Consider the following 19,870-nt stretch of genomic DNA (forward strand, 5'->3'; position numbering starts at 1 on the left):
GCTAACAAGAGTTATTTCAAATTTCTTCAGAAATATTCTTAAAATATTATTTATTAAAATGGAATTTTGGATTTTAATCTGATACAAACACTACTACACTGATAATACAGGGCTTAAAGAAAAAGTCCATTTCAGAAGCATTTTAATTTAAAAAGCTACTGAAAGTATTTTTTATATCCAGATAAAGGCCAAACATTGGGAGGAAAAACTGTGTAAAAAGTTTATGAATTATTGACTTAATATATCTCTATGTATTATAGACCGCCCTCATCTAAAATAGTTACAATACTATGTAACTTATGACACAATTTCCTTTAGGTGGACCAGAAAGAAGAATTTACATTAAAACATGTTATTCATATTTATTTTATTACATATATATTATTGTATACAACTTTGATAATAAGGATATTATAAATCATACTTTAAGCAAAAATCTATGCATGGCATATGTAAGCAGTAACATTTTGAAGCAAAAAAGCCATGAAAACATTTACCTAAAATGTATTAACACTGAAAAACACTAGTTTGTGCATAGTAATGATTGAAAGCTTCATAATACACTAGAATACTAGTAAGTCCTCAGGTATTGTAAGAAAAACCTGGTATAGAAAAAGACTAAATTAGACATATCCACATTCTTAGATGTGCATATCATCTAGAAATAAATCCCTCAGTGTGGCAGTGCACTAAGCATCCTTCCTTTGGCACTTATCAATACAGACAAAGATGTATTTGGTTTAATGTGGTTTTATTCTTAGACACATTTTAGTTATTTTATATAGATAAAAATATACAATATTGCTTTTAAAACTTAAATTTTGTAACTGTATAACTGATTTGTCATCATATTCACAATTAAAGAGCCTATTTTTCCACTTAACAATACGTCCAATAACTTGTGGAAGAGAGTAACAAAAATGGTTTATAGAAGACTTAAAAGGTTTAAATGTAAAAATAGAATATTAAGCTAGACCACTAGTCTAAATCCTTAGATATCTTATGCTGGAAACAAATTATGAAATGCTTCAGGCAAATTTTTTTCAACACAAGTTGATTATGCAGATTTAAAATTTTGACTGAAAATACATAGAACTGACAGAGATTTTGTCTGAAGCCACTTTTAAATACAATAATTTACTAAAAAAAAGTAAGACAAATGAAAATTGTGTTTTAATACATCTCAGTTTGGGATTCCATCAGATTGTAAAATAATACATGCAAAATGTGTCTAAGCTCTTCAGCGCTCATATCTAAAGAAAAGAATAGCTGGGTGCAGTGGCTCATGCCTGTAATCCCAAAACTTTGGGAGGCCGAGGCAGGATCACCTGAGGCCAGGATTTCAGACCAGCCTGGCCAACATAGTGAAACCCCGTTTCTACTAAAAATACAAAAATTAGCTAGGCATGGTGGCACATGCCTGTAAATCCCAGCAACTCGGGAGTCTGAGGCAGTAGAATCACTTGAACCCAAGAGGTGGAGGTTGCAGTGAGTCGAGATTGTACCATTGCACTCCAGTCTGGGAGGCAGAGTGAGACTCTGTTTCCCTCCACATCCCCCCGCAAAAAGAAGAAGAAGTAGAAAAGAATAAAAAATGGTGGCATATTTTCTTTTAAACCATTTCAGGACAGTAAAGTAGATAGGATGCTTAATTTGCTTATTGGTAATGAAGATCATTATATCATTAAAAACAACCTAATGTCTGAATGTAAAGGAACTATGTTAAAGCAGTTGGATTTATTACTTGATTTCTTAAAAAGACACATTGACAAAGGATGTAAAGACCCAACAAATTATTTAAGTGTATATATAAGGTGTGGACTTCTTAAAATGAAAAACTGCATATATCTTACAAATAATTTTGTTCATTCTATCTATACAATGCACCATTCAATGCACTCATTACAATACTTTGCACCAAACATTGCTACCTGCAATCTTAACATTCCTCAAATATGAGAAAAACCAAGTTTCCACTGTTCTAGGAAGCGAAATTTATAAAGTCAACACAATATATTATCAAGGATTATAGACCTAAGTTTTTAAAGACAATTTATACACATTGAAATAGGTGCTTTGCTTAATAGAATTAAAAAGCTAGAAATAAAGCTTCTTGCAATTTAATAAACAGTCACAGTTAACAGCAGATTTTTCACATGGCAACATTCAACTATCATCATAGAAATTTCAATAAAGATAAACAGTGGTATATTTATTTCTTCTGAAAACACCGTTGAAGAATTTAAGTGCTATTATATATTAAGAAATAATTTGGAAAGACATTTTACTTTAAAATTTTTTCAACATAAGGCACATAGCAACATTTATAGTCTAGAAACAACTAAATTATGCAATAAATAATTATTTTTCAATCACTGTTTGCCCTTTACCTGAAGTAAGTAGGGGAGTAGGACAGTTAAAACATGCCTGAATTAATAAAATGGTTGGATTTTGGAAATACAAATAATATTTGTGCGCAGAAAATAATTAAAAAAAAGAATACTTTACATAAAATATACATCCTACAGTGTTATAGGTAGAAAAAAGTGTGAGGCACTTAGATTAATAGTGAAGGAGGAAAGCACTGAGATTATCTTTTTATGAAAAGCACCAAATCATTTATTTTAACATCCAAGATAAATGCAGAGGCTAAAATGATAGGAAAAATGAGTTTAGTTCTGTAACTTTGTATTTGGAGAACTAGTAAGAATCCAGAAGTTCAAAACTCAAAATATTTTATTTTTATTCTGACAGAAATAATTAAAATAGAGAATGTTTTCTAATTTAGAAGAGTCTTAAAGTTTCCCTGAATAAGTTTTGCATATTTTGTGATGCTCAGAATAATGTGAAATGTAGATAGTATCTCACTACTCTGTGGCAGCACACTTTCTACACTAATGACTATAGTATATATAATTTTGATATCATTTTGAAAATTCCTTTTCCAGAAACAGAAATTAAAATTGGTTTGGAAGAATTGTGAAGAGCATGCATCAATGCCTCCATGTGAACTTGCTGACATCCAACAGTGACAGTTTTATTATTCCACAATCCTTTACAAACTAATTTAATCCAAAAACCAGGGTCAAAATTGGGCTTGGAATTACAGGAATCCACTTGATGTCAAATCAGGAAAAGGTGTGGCTTCTGACGGATGATGAAGTGGCTGAAGATGTGTGGTAGTCTGAGTGTTATTTATGTTATTTAATTCAGCTGGATATGTTTCATTTAAAACTCCATTCTGAAACTGAAAACAAAAATAGTGATGCAACTTACTGGAATGGATCTTCCAAGTATCTTAAGCCATTAAATAACATATTAACATGTATTTTTAAAATCTTACCCCTGAGAGTTGTGAACTTCAAGTTCCTTTACTGCTACTAAATGTTAAATCTTTCATACAGTGAAGACATAACTGAGGACATATTATGTATTAGCTGCATTTATAACCTTTTTTTTTCATTAATTTGACAGGAAATTTTGAATATGGTACAGATGAGTGATACAGCTGCCTCATTTCAGACTGCCTTTGGATAACATAGGAATTGATGGATCAAAGAGCATCAGTCAGGAATTATAGTTGACCAGGTTTCAAGTTGTAGGTGTCAATGAATTGGTTATATTCAGGAATCTTACACTGGAATGCAAAACTTTTCCAAAAAAGGCAGCTTCTGATTTTCTAAATATTCTTAAAATATTACACCACAGGTATGATTTGCTTAACCAGTATCTTATTCATAATATACTTTTAATTAGTGAATACTACTGAAAGTATAGTTCTAATTACAGAATCAAGTTACCAAAAGAAAATGCCCTTTCTTGTTTTCTTATACTGCAATGAATCTGGTTTCTGCAACTGCAAGTAGAAAAAAAGAAAAACAAAAAAAAAAAAAGGAAGGAAACGAAGATGCATATCCCTGTAGAGTTTTAGATTATAGAGCCTTTATATTTTAGTTAGTGTATGTTCTGCAAATGTTAAAACAGATTAAAATTATATTATTAATTGCTTCAAATAAATCTACCTTTCTAAACCTTAGGTAGCATCAGGCTTCAGTAATCAAAATATTGATTACTTCACAGATCCTCCAAAACAAATCTATAGTAAAAATCATATAATCTGATCTTTAATGAATGGCAACTCTGTAAATTCTTTAAATAAAAAGTTAATAGTACTTGTTCAGATAATGGTGAGTTTTAAATGAATTTTTCTCATTACTCATAACACAATTCATGTCAGCCATTCTCTTTAAACATACTGTACAGAGCAGTGTCATCCAATAGAAATGTGTGAGCCACATAGAGAACTTAAATTTTTGACTGCAGTAGATTAAATAAAATACATTACTAAAGTTAATTTTACCTGTTTCTTTTTACTTTTTTTAATGTGGCTACTGAAAAAATTAATCATTTCAACATGAAATAAATAATAAAAGATGAGATGTTTACATTTTCTCAAGCCAGGTCTTCAAAATCCAATGTGTATTTCACACAGCACATCTCAATTTGGACTAGCTACATTTCAAGTGTGTAAGAGCTACTCAGTGGCTCAATACTGAGTGTCTTAGCTCTGTAACATCTACTCTGGAGCATATGTAGGTCTACAGAATTATTTGGTTATTCACAAAGAAGCAATACAAAGTAGTGAGGGGAAAACACTGCAAAGAACTTATGTGGTACTAATGCAACTCCTTATTCAAAATGTAATTTTACAGAATTAACTTCTATACAATTACTCAAGAGTAAAATATACTTTCATAGCAATCTTGTGAGATTGTCTATAATTGAATATTATTCAATTTTTATAGAACTGAAGGATATAAGGAGTAAGAATAATCTTCGCCATCCTTTTCTATTAAAATGGTCATAAAATACGACAAACAAAATGTATGAAAAATCAGACAAACATAATGTATGAAAAAAGCCAGAAAATACAATTAAGGATAAAGATTCAGGTCATACTTCTAATCATTATACTCAAATACAGAGTAAACGGGGGTCAAGGAACTTAATTTTAGTCAAAATATTCTTTAAAACTAAACTTAAATATACTCTAAAATGAACTAAGTATTTTCTACTGGAAAAGCATAAATGCAAACATGATGTATTCCTCAGTGGCTTTCTGTTACCTTTTTTTTATTTAAGTGATCATTTTTAGATTTAAAGTGTATTCACTGCTAGAAGGATTCTGATGACACATTTAAACAATAAAAATATACTGTCAAGCTTGATTTCCATGACAGAAAGCTAGCTGAGTTACCTCTTTTAAGAAAGCCAGAAAAGAAACAAAGCAATTCTGCCTTAAAGGATAAAATGAAGATAGGGCAGGTAATGTGAGGAATAGCTAGAGAACATGGAGGCCTAGGACTTAATTCCAGGGATATAATCTAGGACAAAGGCATTATAAGAAAGCACACTTACATTTGAGTCTAACTCAATTTCAAACACATCCAAAAAAATAGAGCCGGGAAGAAACTATTCTTAAAAATTGCAATATGTTTATAAAGTTTGAATTTTTAAAAAGCCATATAATTTTTAAAGAATCCAGAAAGAATCAACCAAATTACCCATTTTAAATGTAATACTTTTAAAAACTAATTTCACTTGCTAATTTAGGTCATCTTACATTAAGGACACATTTATGTTGCTTTAGCCCTTGACACCTTTCTCCCTCATGACTCAGGTGAGTGATGTATTAGTAACATACTGGAAAAAGTACAGGCTTATGAAAAAAAAGGTAGTCACAGATATAATGAAAAATGCTGTCTCCATGAATGCTGTAGATAATAGATTAAAATCAGCGGACATAAAAAATGTGTAACATGTCTATTTATACGGTGACAAGAATCACTGAAAGATTCATTCAGTTTGTTAATACCCTTACCTTGTTTAAAAATGCCTGTTGACCTGGCAGTACTGGACTGTACTGCATCTGACCCACATGGGTGTGCTGAGGTTCTGGCTGGCACTGATACATCGACACAGACCCAGCATAACATGTCTGAGGGGTTACTATGGCTGACTGTGGATTTAATCCATGGTGTTGGTTTTCAGGAACTTGTAAACAAGTGACAAATTGTTCTAAACTAGAAGTAGTGGAGTATGGGGATGGTTCAAAACTCCCCATAGGATAGTCCAACTCTGTACATTTGGAATGTTGTGGTAATACAGACTGATTACAGGAAATAAAGTTCTGTGTATAAGGCATAGGATCAATCTCAGATTTGTAGGGAAACTCTTGATTGATCCCATGTACGTCTGAAAAGACATTATACTGTTGGAGGTCTTGCTGAGGACAACTGAAAGGCACAAATTGGGTAGAGTTCCAGTTTGCAAACATGCCATTGACTTGCATATGCTTCATTTTCTGACACAGTTGTTGCTGTGGCTCCACTACTACTTGCTTCTGGTGATGCTGTTGCTGCTGTTGCTGTTCTAGCTGTAGGTGTTCCTGTACCATACAGCTTGAGTTCAGGGCCAGTGACTGTTGCTGTTGGTAATCTGAAGGTACGAAGGCAGACTTATTTAAAGAATCTTGGATATATGTCAGGATTTCATCTGTTAAGTCAATGTCTCTGAAGTCAACCTCACCAGAAAAATCATTTCTGAAAAATTTTTCATTCTGCATGTGTTTGATGTCTTCAAGATCAATGCCTAGGTTTTTCATAATGCTGTATAAGTCAGTGTTTTTACTATCTTGAAAGAGCCCTGGGTGACCTCCAGCAAATGAGTTTACATCCTGAGACTGGTCAATTTGCTCATGTTTCAGGATAGTATCATTTCCCATTGATGCAGTATTATCTTGCCAATTTCTGCATTCATTCATAGATTCATTAAAAAAATTGTTGTCAAAAGGTGCAGTACATGAAGTACTTGAAGCAGGATAGAGATAAATAGACTCATCTTGTTGCATCATGGCAGCCAGGAGGGAACTAGGATTGAGACACTCCTTGTTTAGAGTTGATTTGGTAGCAGAATCTTTTCCACTCGTGCCATTTTTAGTCCTTAGTGGTAAGGGATCCATTATGGCAGGAAAAGGGTTGGTTACTTCATACAATACAGCTTCTCCAGTGGTAAACATAAAAGGCAACTTCGTATTTCGTTTTCGTAAATGCTCATTTCCTTCCTCATCTCTAAAATTGTGTATAAAAAAGTCTTAATAAAAATTATATCATAAACATTTAAAAATAAATATAATTACAAAAAGAAAAACAAGCAAAATACATAATTGAATTCAGAAGGGGACATATTTTATTTTCACCTCAATTATTCTCATGAGTAGTGCCATAAAATTGTTTTTCAGACAAGCATGTTTAAATAATTTAATTGTTAAAAATTAACTTAGTTAATTCCATGGTCAGGTTATATCCCTACCTGACATCCTGTAGAAAAAATAAGTTTGTGTGGAATAAAGATCTACACATAAAAACAGACTATAAGAATTTAGGGGCCAGGTGTGGTGGTACATGCCTGTAATTGCAGCACTTTGGGAGGCAGATGTGTGCGATTTGTTGAGCCCAAGATTTTGAAACCAACCTGGGCAACATGGTGAGACCCCTACCTCTGCAAAATAATAAAAGTTAGCTGGGCATGGTGGCACATGCCTACAGTATTGGCTACTGGTGAAGCTGAGGCAGGAGGATTGCCTGAGCCTGGAGGTTAACCCTAACCCTAACCTTAATGAGCCATATTTGTGCCACTGCATTCCAGCCTAGGTGATAGAGTAAGATCCCATCTCAAAACAAAATTAAAAAGTTTATGAATTAGAAATTTAAGAATCTGAAACAACTAACCTCTCTAGTAAAACCCAGAAACTATAAAGACATTACTGGTATACTTGGTAATATGAAAATTATTTAGTATTAATTAAAGTGTTTGTATTTTTGCAAGAGAATTCTTAAGGCATAAAGAAAATATTTTTAACATATATAATGTATTTATAATATATATATAAAATTTCATATCTATAATAGGTAAAAAGCTCCAATAGAGTCTAAGAGAGAGTCAAGCAACTCAAGAAAAACAGGTAAATGATAATACAAACTTGTAATTCAAAAAAGAAAAGTGTCCTAGAAAGATGTAACAAGATACCCTCCCTCATTAGTAATAAATAAATGAAACAACAAACATGTCTTATAACAGAAGCACACAAAATATCAACACATGTATGGACATATGAACTCCCAAAAGACAGAACATGTATTCTTTACAGGATTACATGGGATATTTTACCAACACAGACCATGTGTTAGATTATAAAATAAGCCACCACAAATTTCAAAAAACCTGAAGTCCACTCAGGGAATGTTTTCTGACTACAATGGAATTAAACTAAAAGTCAATCACAAAAAGGCAACTAGAAAAATCCCCAAACATCAAAAAGTAGAGTAACACCGTATTTATAAATAATTCACTAATAAAAATCAAATGAAAAGAAAATTAGCCAGTATTTTCAATTAAATAATAAAAATAAGACAGCAAAAGATGAGGGTTGTAGTTTAAGTGTTGTACTTAAAGGGAAACTGATATAATGTTTAAGTATATATATTTTTAAAAGTTAGAAAAAATTATATATTATACTCAAAGAAGGTAGAAGGAAGAAAATAATAATGAGCAGACATAATTAAAATGACAAACAAATGTGTACACTAGAAAAAAAAAATCAATCAACCAAAATTTGGATCTTAATAAAGACTAATAAAATCTAACCTAAAAAAAACTGCCTTCTAGAAACATTGATCAAGGGAGAAGGGACAAATTTGTAGAGGTACACACACACCCATGCACGCATATACATACATACACACATACGCCTGTACTTCCATGGGTACTTACAAACATACACATTCACCATGCTCATGGGTTCAAAGGCTCAGTATTAAAAAGATGTTAATTCTCCCCAAATGATCTACAGTTTCAATGTAATCCCACTCAAAATCTCAACAGATTTTCAGACAACTGCTTTCTAAAATGTATGTGGAATTATAAAGGGCAAAAAAGAGCCAAGGCAATCTTGAACAACAACCAAAAAAAGGCAAAACAAACAAAATGAAGACACAGTCAGACATCGAAATGTATAATAAAGAGAGAATAAGACAGTGTAATGCTGGTACAAAATAGACAACTACATCAATGGAACTATTACAGGACGACAGAATCCAGAGAGAGAACAACAGACAAAATCCCCTGATTAAAATACAGTGCAGTGGGGAAAAGATGACCTTTTCAGTAAAGCATCTTTTCAATGTTCCTGGTCAACTGGGTACACATATAAGGGCTGGGGAGAGTCAATCTTAATCCTTACCTCAAGCCACAGACAAAAGTCAATTCTCCAGAATGGAAGAAAACATTTGCAATACAAATATTTGACAAAAGACTCATTTGCAGCATATATAAGAAACTCTTAAAATCACTGCTATATTTACAGAACATATTCTAAAAAAAAAATTGTTATATTTTTCTTTTATATTACCAATGACATTAGCTTTTCATATGCTCAGGATAAAACCCTAGAGTGTTCTTTTAATATTCTTTAAATATTAGCTCTATTGATCACCTGCACAGGTAGGTGACCAATAAAGTTTGTCAATTGTATCTTCTCAATGTCTCTCACATGTGCTCTCCTTACTAAACAAATTACATTAACTTTTCAATTTTTATTTCCAGACTAAATTCTGATTGAATTATTTTTATGCGTTCACATAAGAGGACTTATGAAAACAACACTGATAACAGAAACAGAAAACATTCTTTGTGCTTACGTTAGCGGTCTCTGAGTTGCAATGATATAATCCGGTCTTCCATTTTTATAAAGCAAGCGTGCATTAGACTGGACCCATGCCCATCGATTGTTTTTTGTAAGAAGTCGGAAAACTATCATGCCACTTTCTCCAGTCTTAATCACTAAAATAAAATTTAAAAAGTACATTATGAAACTCCAAATCAATATATTGAAGGATATTCCTAAAAACAAAGCTCTTGTGACATAGCTCTGGATGTATTTTCTTTATTCCCAAAGACAGTAAGTTTTAAACACAAAATATGATTAGGCATAGAAATAGTTTTTTGGAGTTGTTTTTTTCCCCCATTTCAGACTAAATTTATTATTTTAAATGTTAGAGGAAAGATTACATACTAGACAATTCTAGTAACACAGGAAAGTATAGAGAGAGCAGAAATTGGGGAAAAAAGATTAAAACATTTTCATTTTAAATAGGGGATGTTTTCCTACAGCCTAATATTTTATAATTTTAAAGTAGAATTATTAACACTATTATTGTTAAAATATTAACATAGATTTATGAATTGATAATGATGTAACTGAAGAATTCCCAAGCAAAATTTCATGGGCCACAATGGTCATTTTTCAGTCACTAAGCTACAATATTTCTGGGTGGCAGGTATAGACAAGTTAATGAACAGAGTGTAACCCTGGTTAATCATAATGATACATTACTAAGTAGAAGTTTATCCATATAGTTTACTTAAACATGTTATATTACATATTTTGAAACACGTACTACAGCGTATGCTGGTTTTTTTCCTGACATGTTCATAAGGAACTATGACTTACTCCGGATATGGGACTCAGCACAATAAAGCATATCAGCAGCATGAAGAAACTGATATCCTGATCCTCTTGTGCACAGCTCTGCTTCAGTATATCCTAAAACAATTCTTCCCCTGTTTAAAATAAAGGTAAAATAAAAATGAACTTATATTTAACATAAATGAAATAACCAAGATAAATTCACTGTTTTTATGCTAGTTTCTGCCAAATGTGTTAATTCACAGTTAGAATTTCACATGAGTAAGTAGATGTGAAATTAAACACATCTATGTAAATCGCTCTTCTCTGCTTATGGCCGCAAATTTCAGTCTCAGCCTACTTTCTTTTCCTGAATAAAACCATGGAAATCAGTAAGCTAAAAATGAATCTAATAGAGCAGATGTATGGGTAACAGAAAATCTTTAATAACATTTGTGCCATTTAAAAATGTAAAAGAAACCAACAATAAATGTCATCAGAACAAATTTTACAAATATATAAGAACATCATCATTTGAGACAAGTAGTGCAAAAAATTAAAAGGATGATTTGTGAGCCTGATGAAATTATTTTACTTTAAAAGCCTACACTGAAATAGCCAATCTAATAATAAACAATATTACATACAGTCTACACTGTATGTTTTACATGCTAAGAGAGACTTACTGAAACATAATGTACATCCAATAAAACAGAAGTGAAAAAGTCTCACTTACTTGGCATCACAACCAATAGGTGTGAAGTCTAGTTTGTGTTTAGTTCTAAAGATAAAATTTTTGGTCCGGATTTCAAGTATGGACGGTGGCTGAAGTGGAGTAGCTATTGCAAACAAAGCCAACTGAGGTGGAAGGATTGATCCATCTTTCCCTTTCTTTTTTTGCCCATGAAGATACTTTAACCTCCCTTGGAAATTCATTGCCTTAAAAAAACAAAAAAGCAAAAAAAGTTAATTAAAATTAACAATATAAAATAGTTCCTTTTTAAAAGGCTCCATTATGGCTGCCTCTAGGGTTCTTGATAATTCCACAAATGTTCCTGGAACTGAGAATGGTTAGTTTCTTTCACTCCTCTCTCCACGGGAACGTCATTAAAACTATCCCAACGTGTAGTATGAGAAATATTGTAAGGGGATAAGTGAAGCACTCCTTGTTTCTAATGGTCATAGCATGAATACCTGTATCATTTTCCGAGCTTGCCATTACCCTATCATTTTCACCTCGCACAGCTCCTTGCACACCAGGCAATCAATATATCCTTAATGGTGATAAGGTCCTGAAGCAAACACTCATTTTCAAGCACACATGAACTATATCACAGCTCATAGCATATTGCATAGTTCAGAGTAATGTTTTCTATAGAGACAAAATATAATTTTATTAAAACACTAAAATGAATCATCATGAAAACATATAAAGAATGCAGAGCTCTACTGAGCAAAGATATAGAAGAAATTTAGAGGTCAGGGAAAACAAAGGTGATTTAAACATGAACATGATATATTTATTTGGTTAAAACAGTATCAATCAGTCCAAGGGATGATTCTGACATCAAACTAATAGCAGCACAAGGAGGAGAAGATCCTCTTGCAAATAGATATTGCACCTCAGACATACAGGCACATGTCACTTAACAAAAGGGGCATGTTTTACGGAATATCCTTAAGCAATTTCGTCATCCTGTGAACATCAGAGGGTAGGTACACAAACCTTGATGGTACAACTTACTATGCATCTAAGCTATACAGTATAGCCTATTGTTGGTAGGCTACAAACCTGTACAGCATACTATCATACTGAATACTTTAAGCAATTGTAACACAATGGTAAGTATTTGTGTATCTAAACATAGAAAATATACAGTAAAAATAAAATATAAAAGACAAAAATGGTATACCTGTGCAAGAGAACTTATTGTAAATAAGGCAGGCAGGACTGAAAGTTGCTCTCGTTTAGTCAGTGAGTGAATGAGTGGAGAGTGAATGTAAAGGTCTGAGACATTACTGTACACTACTAGAGAGTTTATAAACACTATACACTTAGGCTATGCCGAATTTATAAAAAAACATTTTCCCTTCAGCCAGGTGTGGTGGCTCACATCAGTAATCCCAGCATAGCTTACTGTAACTTTTTTTACTGTATAAACTTTTACATTTTTAACTTTTTGACTCTTTTGTAATAACAATTAAACAGTATACAGTCATATAAAAATATTTTCTTTGTATAATTATTCTATAAGTTTTCTTCTGTAAATTTTAATTTTTTTACTTTTTAAACTTTTTCGTTAAAAACTAAGACACAAACCCACACATTAGCTTAGGTCTGCACAGGGTGAAGATCATCAATGTTCCTATCTTCCACCTCTACATCTTGTCCCACTGGAACATCTGCAAGTGCAGTAACATGCATGGAGCTGTCATCTCCTGTGATAACAATGCCTTCTTTTGTAATATTTCCTGAGGACCTGCCTGCCTGTTTTACAGTTAACCTTACTCTAAAACAATGAATAAAATAATAATTAAAAGTATAACAAAGTAAAATAATGAATAGTAAATACATAAATACATAGTGATTTATTTTCAAGTATTATGTATTATACATAATTGTATGTGCTATACTTTTTATATGACTGGCAACACAGGTTTGCTTCCAACAGCATCACCATCAACATGTGAGTAATGCCATGATGTCATGAGGTGACAGGAGTTTTTTGGCTACATTATCTCACAGGACTACCATCACATACGTGGTCTGTCATTGACCAAAGCATCATTATGCAGCATGATACTCTACATACTAACTGTTCATGAGCAATAATACTGGGAAAATTATCTCAAAGCACAAGTCTAAATCTGGGTCAGCAAAATTCTCTTCAGAAATAAACACACAAACAAAAATCATTGCTTGAAAATGCTTAATTTAAGATTCGACTATCTGATTCAAATTCCTTATAATTTCACAAAAAGAATACACAATATACTTTGTATTCTCTTCTCCAGTATTTGGTGACATAAGCTGTCTTAAGGATATAACTGAGAGAACAGACAAGCCCAATCTGAGGAATCCTAAGCTGTTTCCTACAGTCAACTCCCATGCAGGTGTTCAGACTTTGCAACAAGAAACATCGTCTCCTATAAGATGATTACTCTATAATTATGAATATACAATCATTTTTCTATGTGGCAGATATTCCAAAAATTATGGAAAGGCCATAATTTTTCTATCTAGAAGGCATTAAATGCCAAGATGGTAAACATCCTGCCACTAAAAAAGGGATACATGATTCTCTGACACCTTAAAAATCCTAAAATATACAAGACTTCATGTTATTTCACTCAATCTTTGTTACTATATCCTAAAGAATAGTTTTCTGAGTTATAGAAGATAGTCAAAATCAGAAATAATTATTTTAAAATGTTACCTTCCTTTATCAAATTATTTGGTAGCAAACTTTTTAAAGCTGAAATCAAAGATAACCAAGGAAAATTGGCTTCACTTAACTTTTTTTTCCTATAGCTTAATAATGTCAAATGAAACTAAATTTAGGCTGAAGATGCCACTGCTCCTTGAGTCCTTACCAAGGAATTACAACTTCATTTACTGTATAAACCAAGGGAAAGCCTAACAGTAGGAGTAAACTTTTGTAACCAAATAGCTGAGTCTCAGTCAGTCACAGGTGGTCTACTGATCAGATCATATTGAAATAAGGCAAACCCCAAGCTGTAATCAATCAAGCTAATTCTGTACCTCACCTGCATTTTCTGTCCATAAATGCTCCAGCCCATGTTTTTAAGTAAGCTCTCTGAACCTCTCTGGTTCTAGAGGGCTGCCTAATTTTGGAATCGTTCTTTGCTCAATTAAATTTTTCTAAATTAAATTTGCCTCAAATTTTTATTGTAACAATAGTAAAGCCAATATCATAAGATTTTGTACCTTACCAGAAAACCAGATGAATTATCCAGCAGACACCTTAGACGACATATGAAGCACCTCTCCATAAAAGGAGAGTTTTCTGGAGGAACCTGGTCTGCGTTATAACAGACTACTGGCTGGGGGAGACCTGGAGCTTCTGTTGAAATAAAGGCAAAACAAAAATTACTTTCCATTTTGCTGTAAAATTAAGCAGTTGAATAGGTAAAATTTGTGTTAATTTCTAAACTGGAGTCGGAATTCTGAATACAAAAAAAATCATTTTCAGAAGAGCTAATGACAAGAAACTAAAAGTTTATTAAATATCACTTTTATCACATAGAACTGGTGTAATTTTTCAACTTTTTATTGAGCTATCACTGTCAACAATTTTCATATTTTCTAACACATTTTTGTTTTCTTAACACTTTAATAGATTTCCAAAAACAATTTTGTTTTGCATTGAGAAAAGCCTTTTTATACTTGCATATGCTAGTTTACTTCTTTCTTTGGTGGATTTTAAACATAATAATTTACATGCACTCAGGTATCAACCTTGTACCCTCCTTCCATCTTTCATGATAGTCCTACTTATTTTTATAATACATTACTGAGTATGGCAATACTGTGTTGCCTGAAACTCATTAATGGCTCTCATTTGCCAAAATATTCCTTAGCTCATTAGGCTGTTTGTGACCTAGCTGTGGCCTATGGTTACAGACTTACTTCTTTCCACTACTTCCCTAGCATGGAGTTCTATGACGCTACAGGTTCCCTGCCTCCTTTCACTGAATCATATTTAAAAACTACCAACACTATCTTTTGTGCCATCAATTCTTACCTTCAACTCTTTGTCCAGACTCTGTACACTGAGAAGGATTTAATGCCCAGTGTAGTTGACGCTGAAATTCAGCTCGATCTTCTGTATGGATAAGTTCATATACACTCTGATGTATGACATCAGACTAAAGAAAAAAGATACAAGGAATACAACAAAAGTATTGATCAAAAAATATGGGTTACTAATTTTGAAGCCTATTTAAATTAGTGGGTGCTTGCTAATGGTGATGAATATGAACTAAATGATTCCTAAAGTTCCCTAATCACCTAAGATAGAAAAAGCTAGAGAGACTGGCACTACAACAGAGAAGCCAAAAACTACCTGTCATCACTTCCCAGCACGAATGCTGTTGCTCAAATAAGTCACCTCCCCATTCCTTAAGTGCAATATATTAAAATCTATTTATGTTCTGTATCTATTTGTTAATTTTTAGATTCTTATCACTTCCACGCATCTTTTCCTAACCACCCAGGCTTCTTTGACTTCTCTAAGCTTAGTGGTATTCTTCATGTATTTGCTTTGCCGTTGACTAAAATGTTCTTTGTATAAAATTTTCACTCCAAGTACACTCCACAAGAGTAAGGGATTGTGCCTTTACCATACCAAACCCACTTTCCTCCTCTTACCTCTCACCATTTCCTGCAGTGCCTGAGTCCTTAGTGCTTAAACCAGAGTTTTCATAACTTTTTTTTAACTGCAAGTTATGATAAAAAATACATTTCCACCGGTCACAGGTGTATGCACATATACACGTGGAAAAGTCTTACAAAACACTTACCATTATTATGAGATAATATTGTATATTCTGTATTATTTTATTCCATCCTAAGCAACTAAAAAGCAGTTTAATAGTGATCCACTGTCTCAACTGCACATCCACGAGCAGTCACAACTTGCAGTTTTAAAAATGGTACCTTGATCTACCACGTGTCAGACATAAATGTTCTCTTAGGAAAAAAATCCATGTGCATATGTAAGAAAAAAAATGGATTGGAAAATGGCTAATCTCTTTGATTTTCTTACTGATACAAATCACAATTTCAAATCATGATTCAATAGTTATATAATTCATTGGACTTCAAACAAGTTTTTCTATGGACATTAATGTATTTTCTTTAGAATGCAAGAAAACAAAAGTTTAGACTTTGTGGCAGCAGCTAGAGTCCATTCCTTTAGTTATCTACACTTAAATCTCCCTAGGAACCTAATCTTCTAGTATTAAATCATCTCAGTGCCACCCATTACACAATTTCTAGAAGCTGCATCTGAAATACAAGTTGAATCATACACATTCCCTTTAACAAAAACCTTCAGTGGTTTCCACCGGGTATATAATATGGTCGAAGCTCTAGTCTATATAACTGTTATTAAGACCAGCATCCTTGTGAGCTTGATAGAAATGCAAATTCATGCTCCCCACTGTGAATTACTGATTCAGAATACCTGGCAATGGGGCTCAGAGATATGACCAAGTTTTATCAAGGTCTTCAAGTGATTCTTGTGCACATTACAATTTGAGAACCAGATATATGAGAATAGCAAGCATTCAAATGTATTTACAGTCTGTTCTCAAACCATAAAAGACGTTCTTGTCCTTCAAATATGTCAAATATTTATAATTCCATCTATTCACCATTCATTCAATAACATTAAACAAGCCAGAGATGTTTGTTTCCTTCAACAACTTCCAGTCTAATGCTTACAGTACATCTATAGTTCTACAGTCCCTTGTCCACCCATCTGGTACATATTATTTAGGTCAGCTTAAATACCATTTGCTTTAGGATAACTTCCATAATCCACATAAATCAGAATTAAAGGTATAAACCATAGGATTTTACTTGTGTTTTTTGTATAACACCTCACTCATTTCATAGTTGTCATAAATCCTCTGCTTTCCATAAGTTATTTGATGGCAAATAATTTTGTATCTTCTCCCATAGACCCTATGTGCCTGAAAGTTTCTTATATATTAGATTCTTGATAAGCAAAAGGAACACAACCACCATGAATCACATAAAGGTTTAATGAAATTATAGTGCAGTAAATTATTACTAGAAAAATTATTAGCTACAAATACTTAATTTATTCTACAGAATATATTGATACTTTATACATACAAATGGTCAACTGTGTCCTAAAGTATGTATATGAAAAGTAAATATAAATGATATAAATAGTGTATACTTACCTGCTGAAACCCTAGATAATCTTGTATAGTAGAGGAAGCATAAAAGACCAAAGCATCTGTAGTGACAACTAATACAAAGCCATTCAGAGCCTACAAGGAAAAGAAGTTTTAAAATCAGTAATTTGACTTAATATTGACTGTCAGATAAAGGTTATTACTTTTATCTCTGAAAAATCTTCTCTTCAAAATAGTTAAAATTATTATATTTCACAAACACAGCCATAACATATACTCCCGGACTAAAAAATGCCCATTCATACCTTTTGATTTGTCTAAGGAAAAACAGCCAAATTTAAAGTTCAACCAGAATAACTTTCGTAGAATATAGACTTCATCTTCTTCCCCATGTTTCAGATTTTCTTATATATATATTGCACATTTATTTTAAAAAAAAACAACTATTTACACATCATTCACTATAGTCTATCACACTGGTTTCTTTAGAGGGAGACAGGAGGCAAAGATGTTGATTAGATCCTTAAAGTGGGAACTCTTACTAGAAACTTTACTTGTACAAAGACATTTCAAGCACTGATGCCAACACTTTAAGTCATAGCACATTTTAAGACTTTTATAGGAAAACATAATACATATATAATATAGATGTAACTAAAATATAATATATATGTAAAGCAAATTTAGTCCACTAAATACATAAAGCAAATTTAGTCCACTAAAATTTAATGTCATTATGAACACATATTTAAATTTATCATTTTATATGTGTTATTCCTATTTCTTCAATGCACATCTGTAGGTATAATGTTTCTTTTTCTCTCTTTTGCCTGCTTGGATCCATTATTTATTAGCCCATGTTCTTTAGTTTGGAAGTTATACCCTCTTTTTTTATTACTGGATAATTCAAGTCCAATATCGACTAATACCTTTATTCTCCTCTTGGATAACAAAAGTATCACAGATTACTTTATATTATAATGTATTTTAATTCTACAAGTCCTCACCATTTTCTGCTTGAGTTCAATTTTGTACTTGACGTATTCTTTATTCTGTCACAACTAATGTCTTCTGATACCCTCTTTTTCATGTAAAGAGAAACATACTAGGGTTTAGTGTAAGAATCATACTGTGTAGAGTCAGACAGATTTGGTCTGGACTCCTGTCTCTGCTTATTCCTAGCTGTGTGACTTTGGTTAAGGCTTTAGTGTTATTTCAAAAACTGGCACTTTATGAGGTAGACATAATGACCATATCCCTAACTCAATGCTTGGCACAGAGTTGGCACTCAATGCAATAAGGTACAATACTATATGGCTGTAGAAATGAACAAATAAAAATTTATATCACCATGCTTTGAGAACTATAAAGCATTATTTAAATAATACTGATTCATTTATTCAACACCTAATAAACTATTACATACCCAAGAGGTGATATGTATACTAAGTACTGGGATTTAAGAGTTAATAAGATTTTGCCTTTGTGCTTATGATGCTCACATAGTCTAGTCGATATCCTCATTATCAGATAAAATAAATGAAATACAGGGACTGTCTTTCTTTTCACTCCAATTACTTTCCACCTTCAAGATTCTTGATCTATATTATACTTCTGACAACTTGGCTACAAAGATAACACCTATAATTTAGTATTCCTTTTTCTACATGCTTTTATCTATTCAAGTAGTTTATTTCTCCCAAATACCTAATGAGATAAGTGCCACGTTCCAATTTTACAACAGATGAAACTGAGGTCAAGGACTATACCTTTAAAAGTAACTTGCCCAAGGTCACATAGCCAGAAAAAAAGCTGATCCAGGAATTAAATTCAGTCTGGCTCCAAAGCTTACTCACTTAAATATCATGATATTCTGCCTTTATGTGTGATTAATCCCAAACTAGTACATGGTTCTGACTGTTTTATTTTGTTTTTTACTTTTAAGTTTACTGGTTCAAGTGCGGGTTTGTTACATGGGTAAACTTGTGTCATGAGGGTTTGTTGTACAGTTTATTTCATCATGCAGGTATTATGCTTAGTACCCATTAGTTATTTTTCCTGACCCTCTCTCCCTCCTCCCACCCTGCAGCCTCTAAAAGGCCCCAGTGTGTGTTGTTCCCCTCTATGTGTCCATGCATTCCCATTATTTAGCTCTCACTTAAAAGAAAGAACATGTGGTATTTGGTTTTCTGTTCCTGTGTTAGCTTGCTCAGGATAATGGCCTCAGGCTCCATCCATGTCCCTTTAACCACAAGCAGGCTCTCAGGTTTTTGACTGCAGATATTATTTATATGTAATACCTGGTAATTCCCCCAGGATAAAAGAATGGTGATTCTACCCAAAAGAACTTGAATATTTAATGATTAACACACTCAAAATTGAATATTTTTAAATTCTCTTGGCAGTAACAGTATATATCCATCATTGCACTGT

The 19,870-nt window shown here is 32.7% G+C and overlaps 1 protein-coding gene across 1 annotated transcript in view; it reads right to left on the reverse strand.

Moving 5' to 3' along the window:
• Window positions 1-350: 350 nt before the first annotated feature.
• The window catches only part of AHR (aryl hydrocarbon receptor), a 46,266-nt gene continuing 26,746 nt past the window's right edge, over window positions 351-19,870 (reverse strand). The window contains exons 4-11 of the mRNA XM_002751529.6: window positions 17,483-17,572; window positions 15,292-15,415; window positions 14,480-14,610; window positions 11,262-11,464; window positions 10,571-10,680; window positions 9,759-9,900; window positions 5,882-7,130; window positions 351-3,247 (exon numbers count right to left, since the gene is read on the reverse strand). Coding sequence (XP_002751575.3) covers window positions 3,104-3,247; window positions 5,882-7,130; window positions 9,759-9,900; window positions 10,571-10,680; window positions 11,262-11,464; window positions 14,480-14,610; window positions 15,292-15,415; window positions 17,483-17,572 — 2,193 coding nt within the window. The 3' untranslated portion in view covers window positions 351-3,103. The remainder of the gene's footprint in view (window positions 3,248-5,881; window positions 7,131-9,758; window positions 9,901-10,570; window positions 10,681-11,261; window positions 11,465-14,479; window positions 14,611-15,291; window positions 15,416-17,482; window positions 17,573-19,870) is intronic.

The sequence above is a fragment of the Callithrix jacchus genome, chromosome 11 (genome assembly GCF_049354715.1).
Source record: "Callithrix jacchus isolate 240 chromosome 11, calJac240_pri, whole genome shotgun sequence".
NCBI classification, from domain to species: domain Eukaryota; kingdom Metazoa; phylum Chordata; class Mammalia; order Primates; family Cebidae; genus Callithrix; species Callithrix jacchus.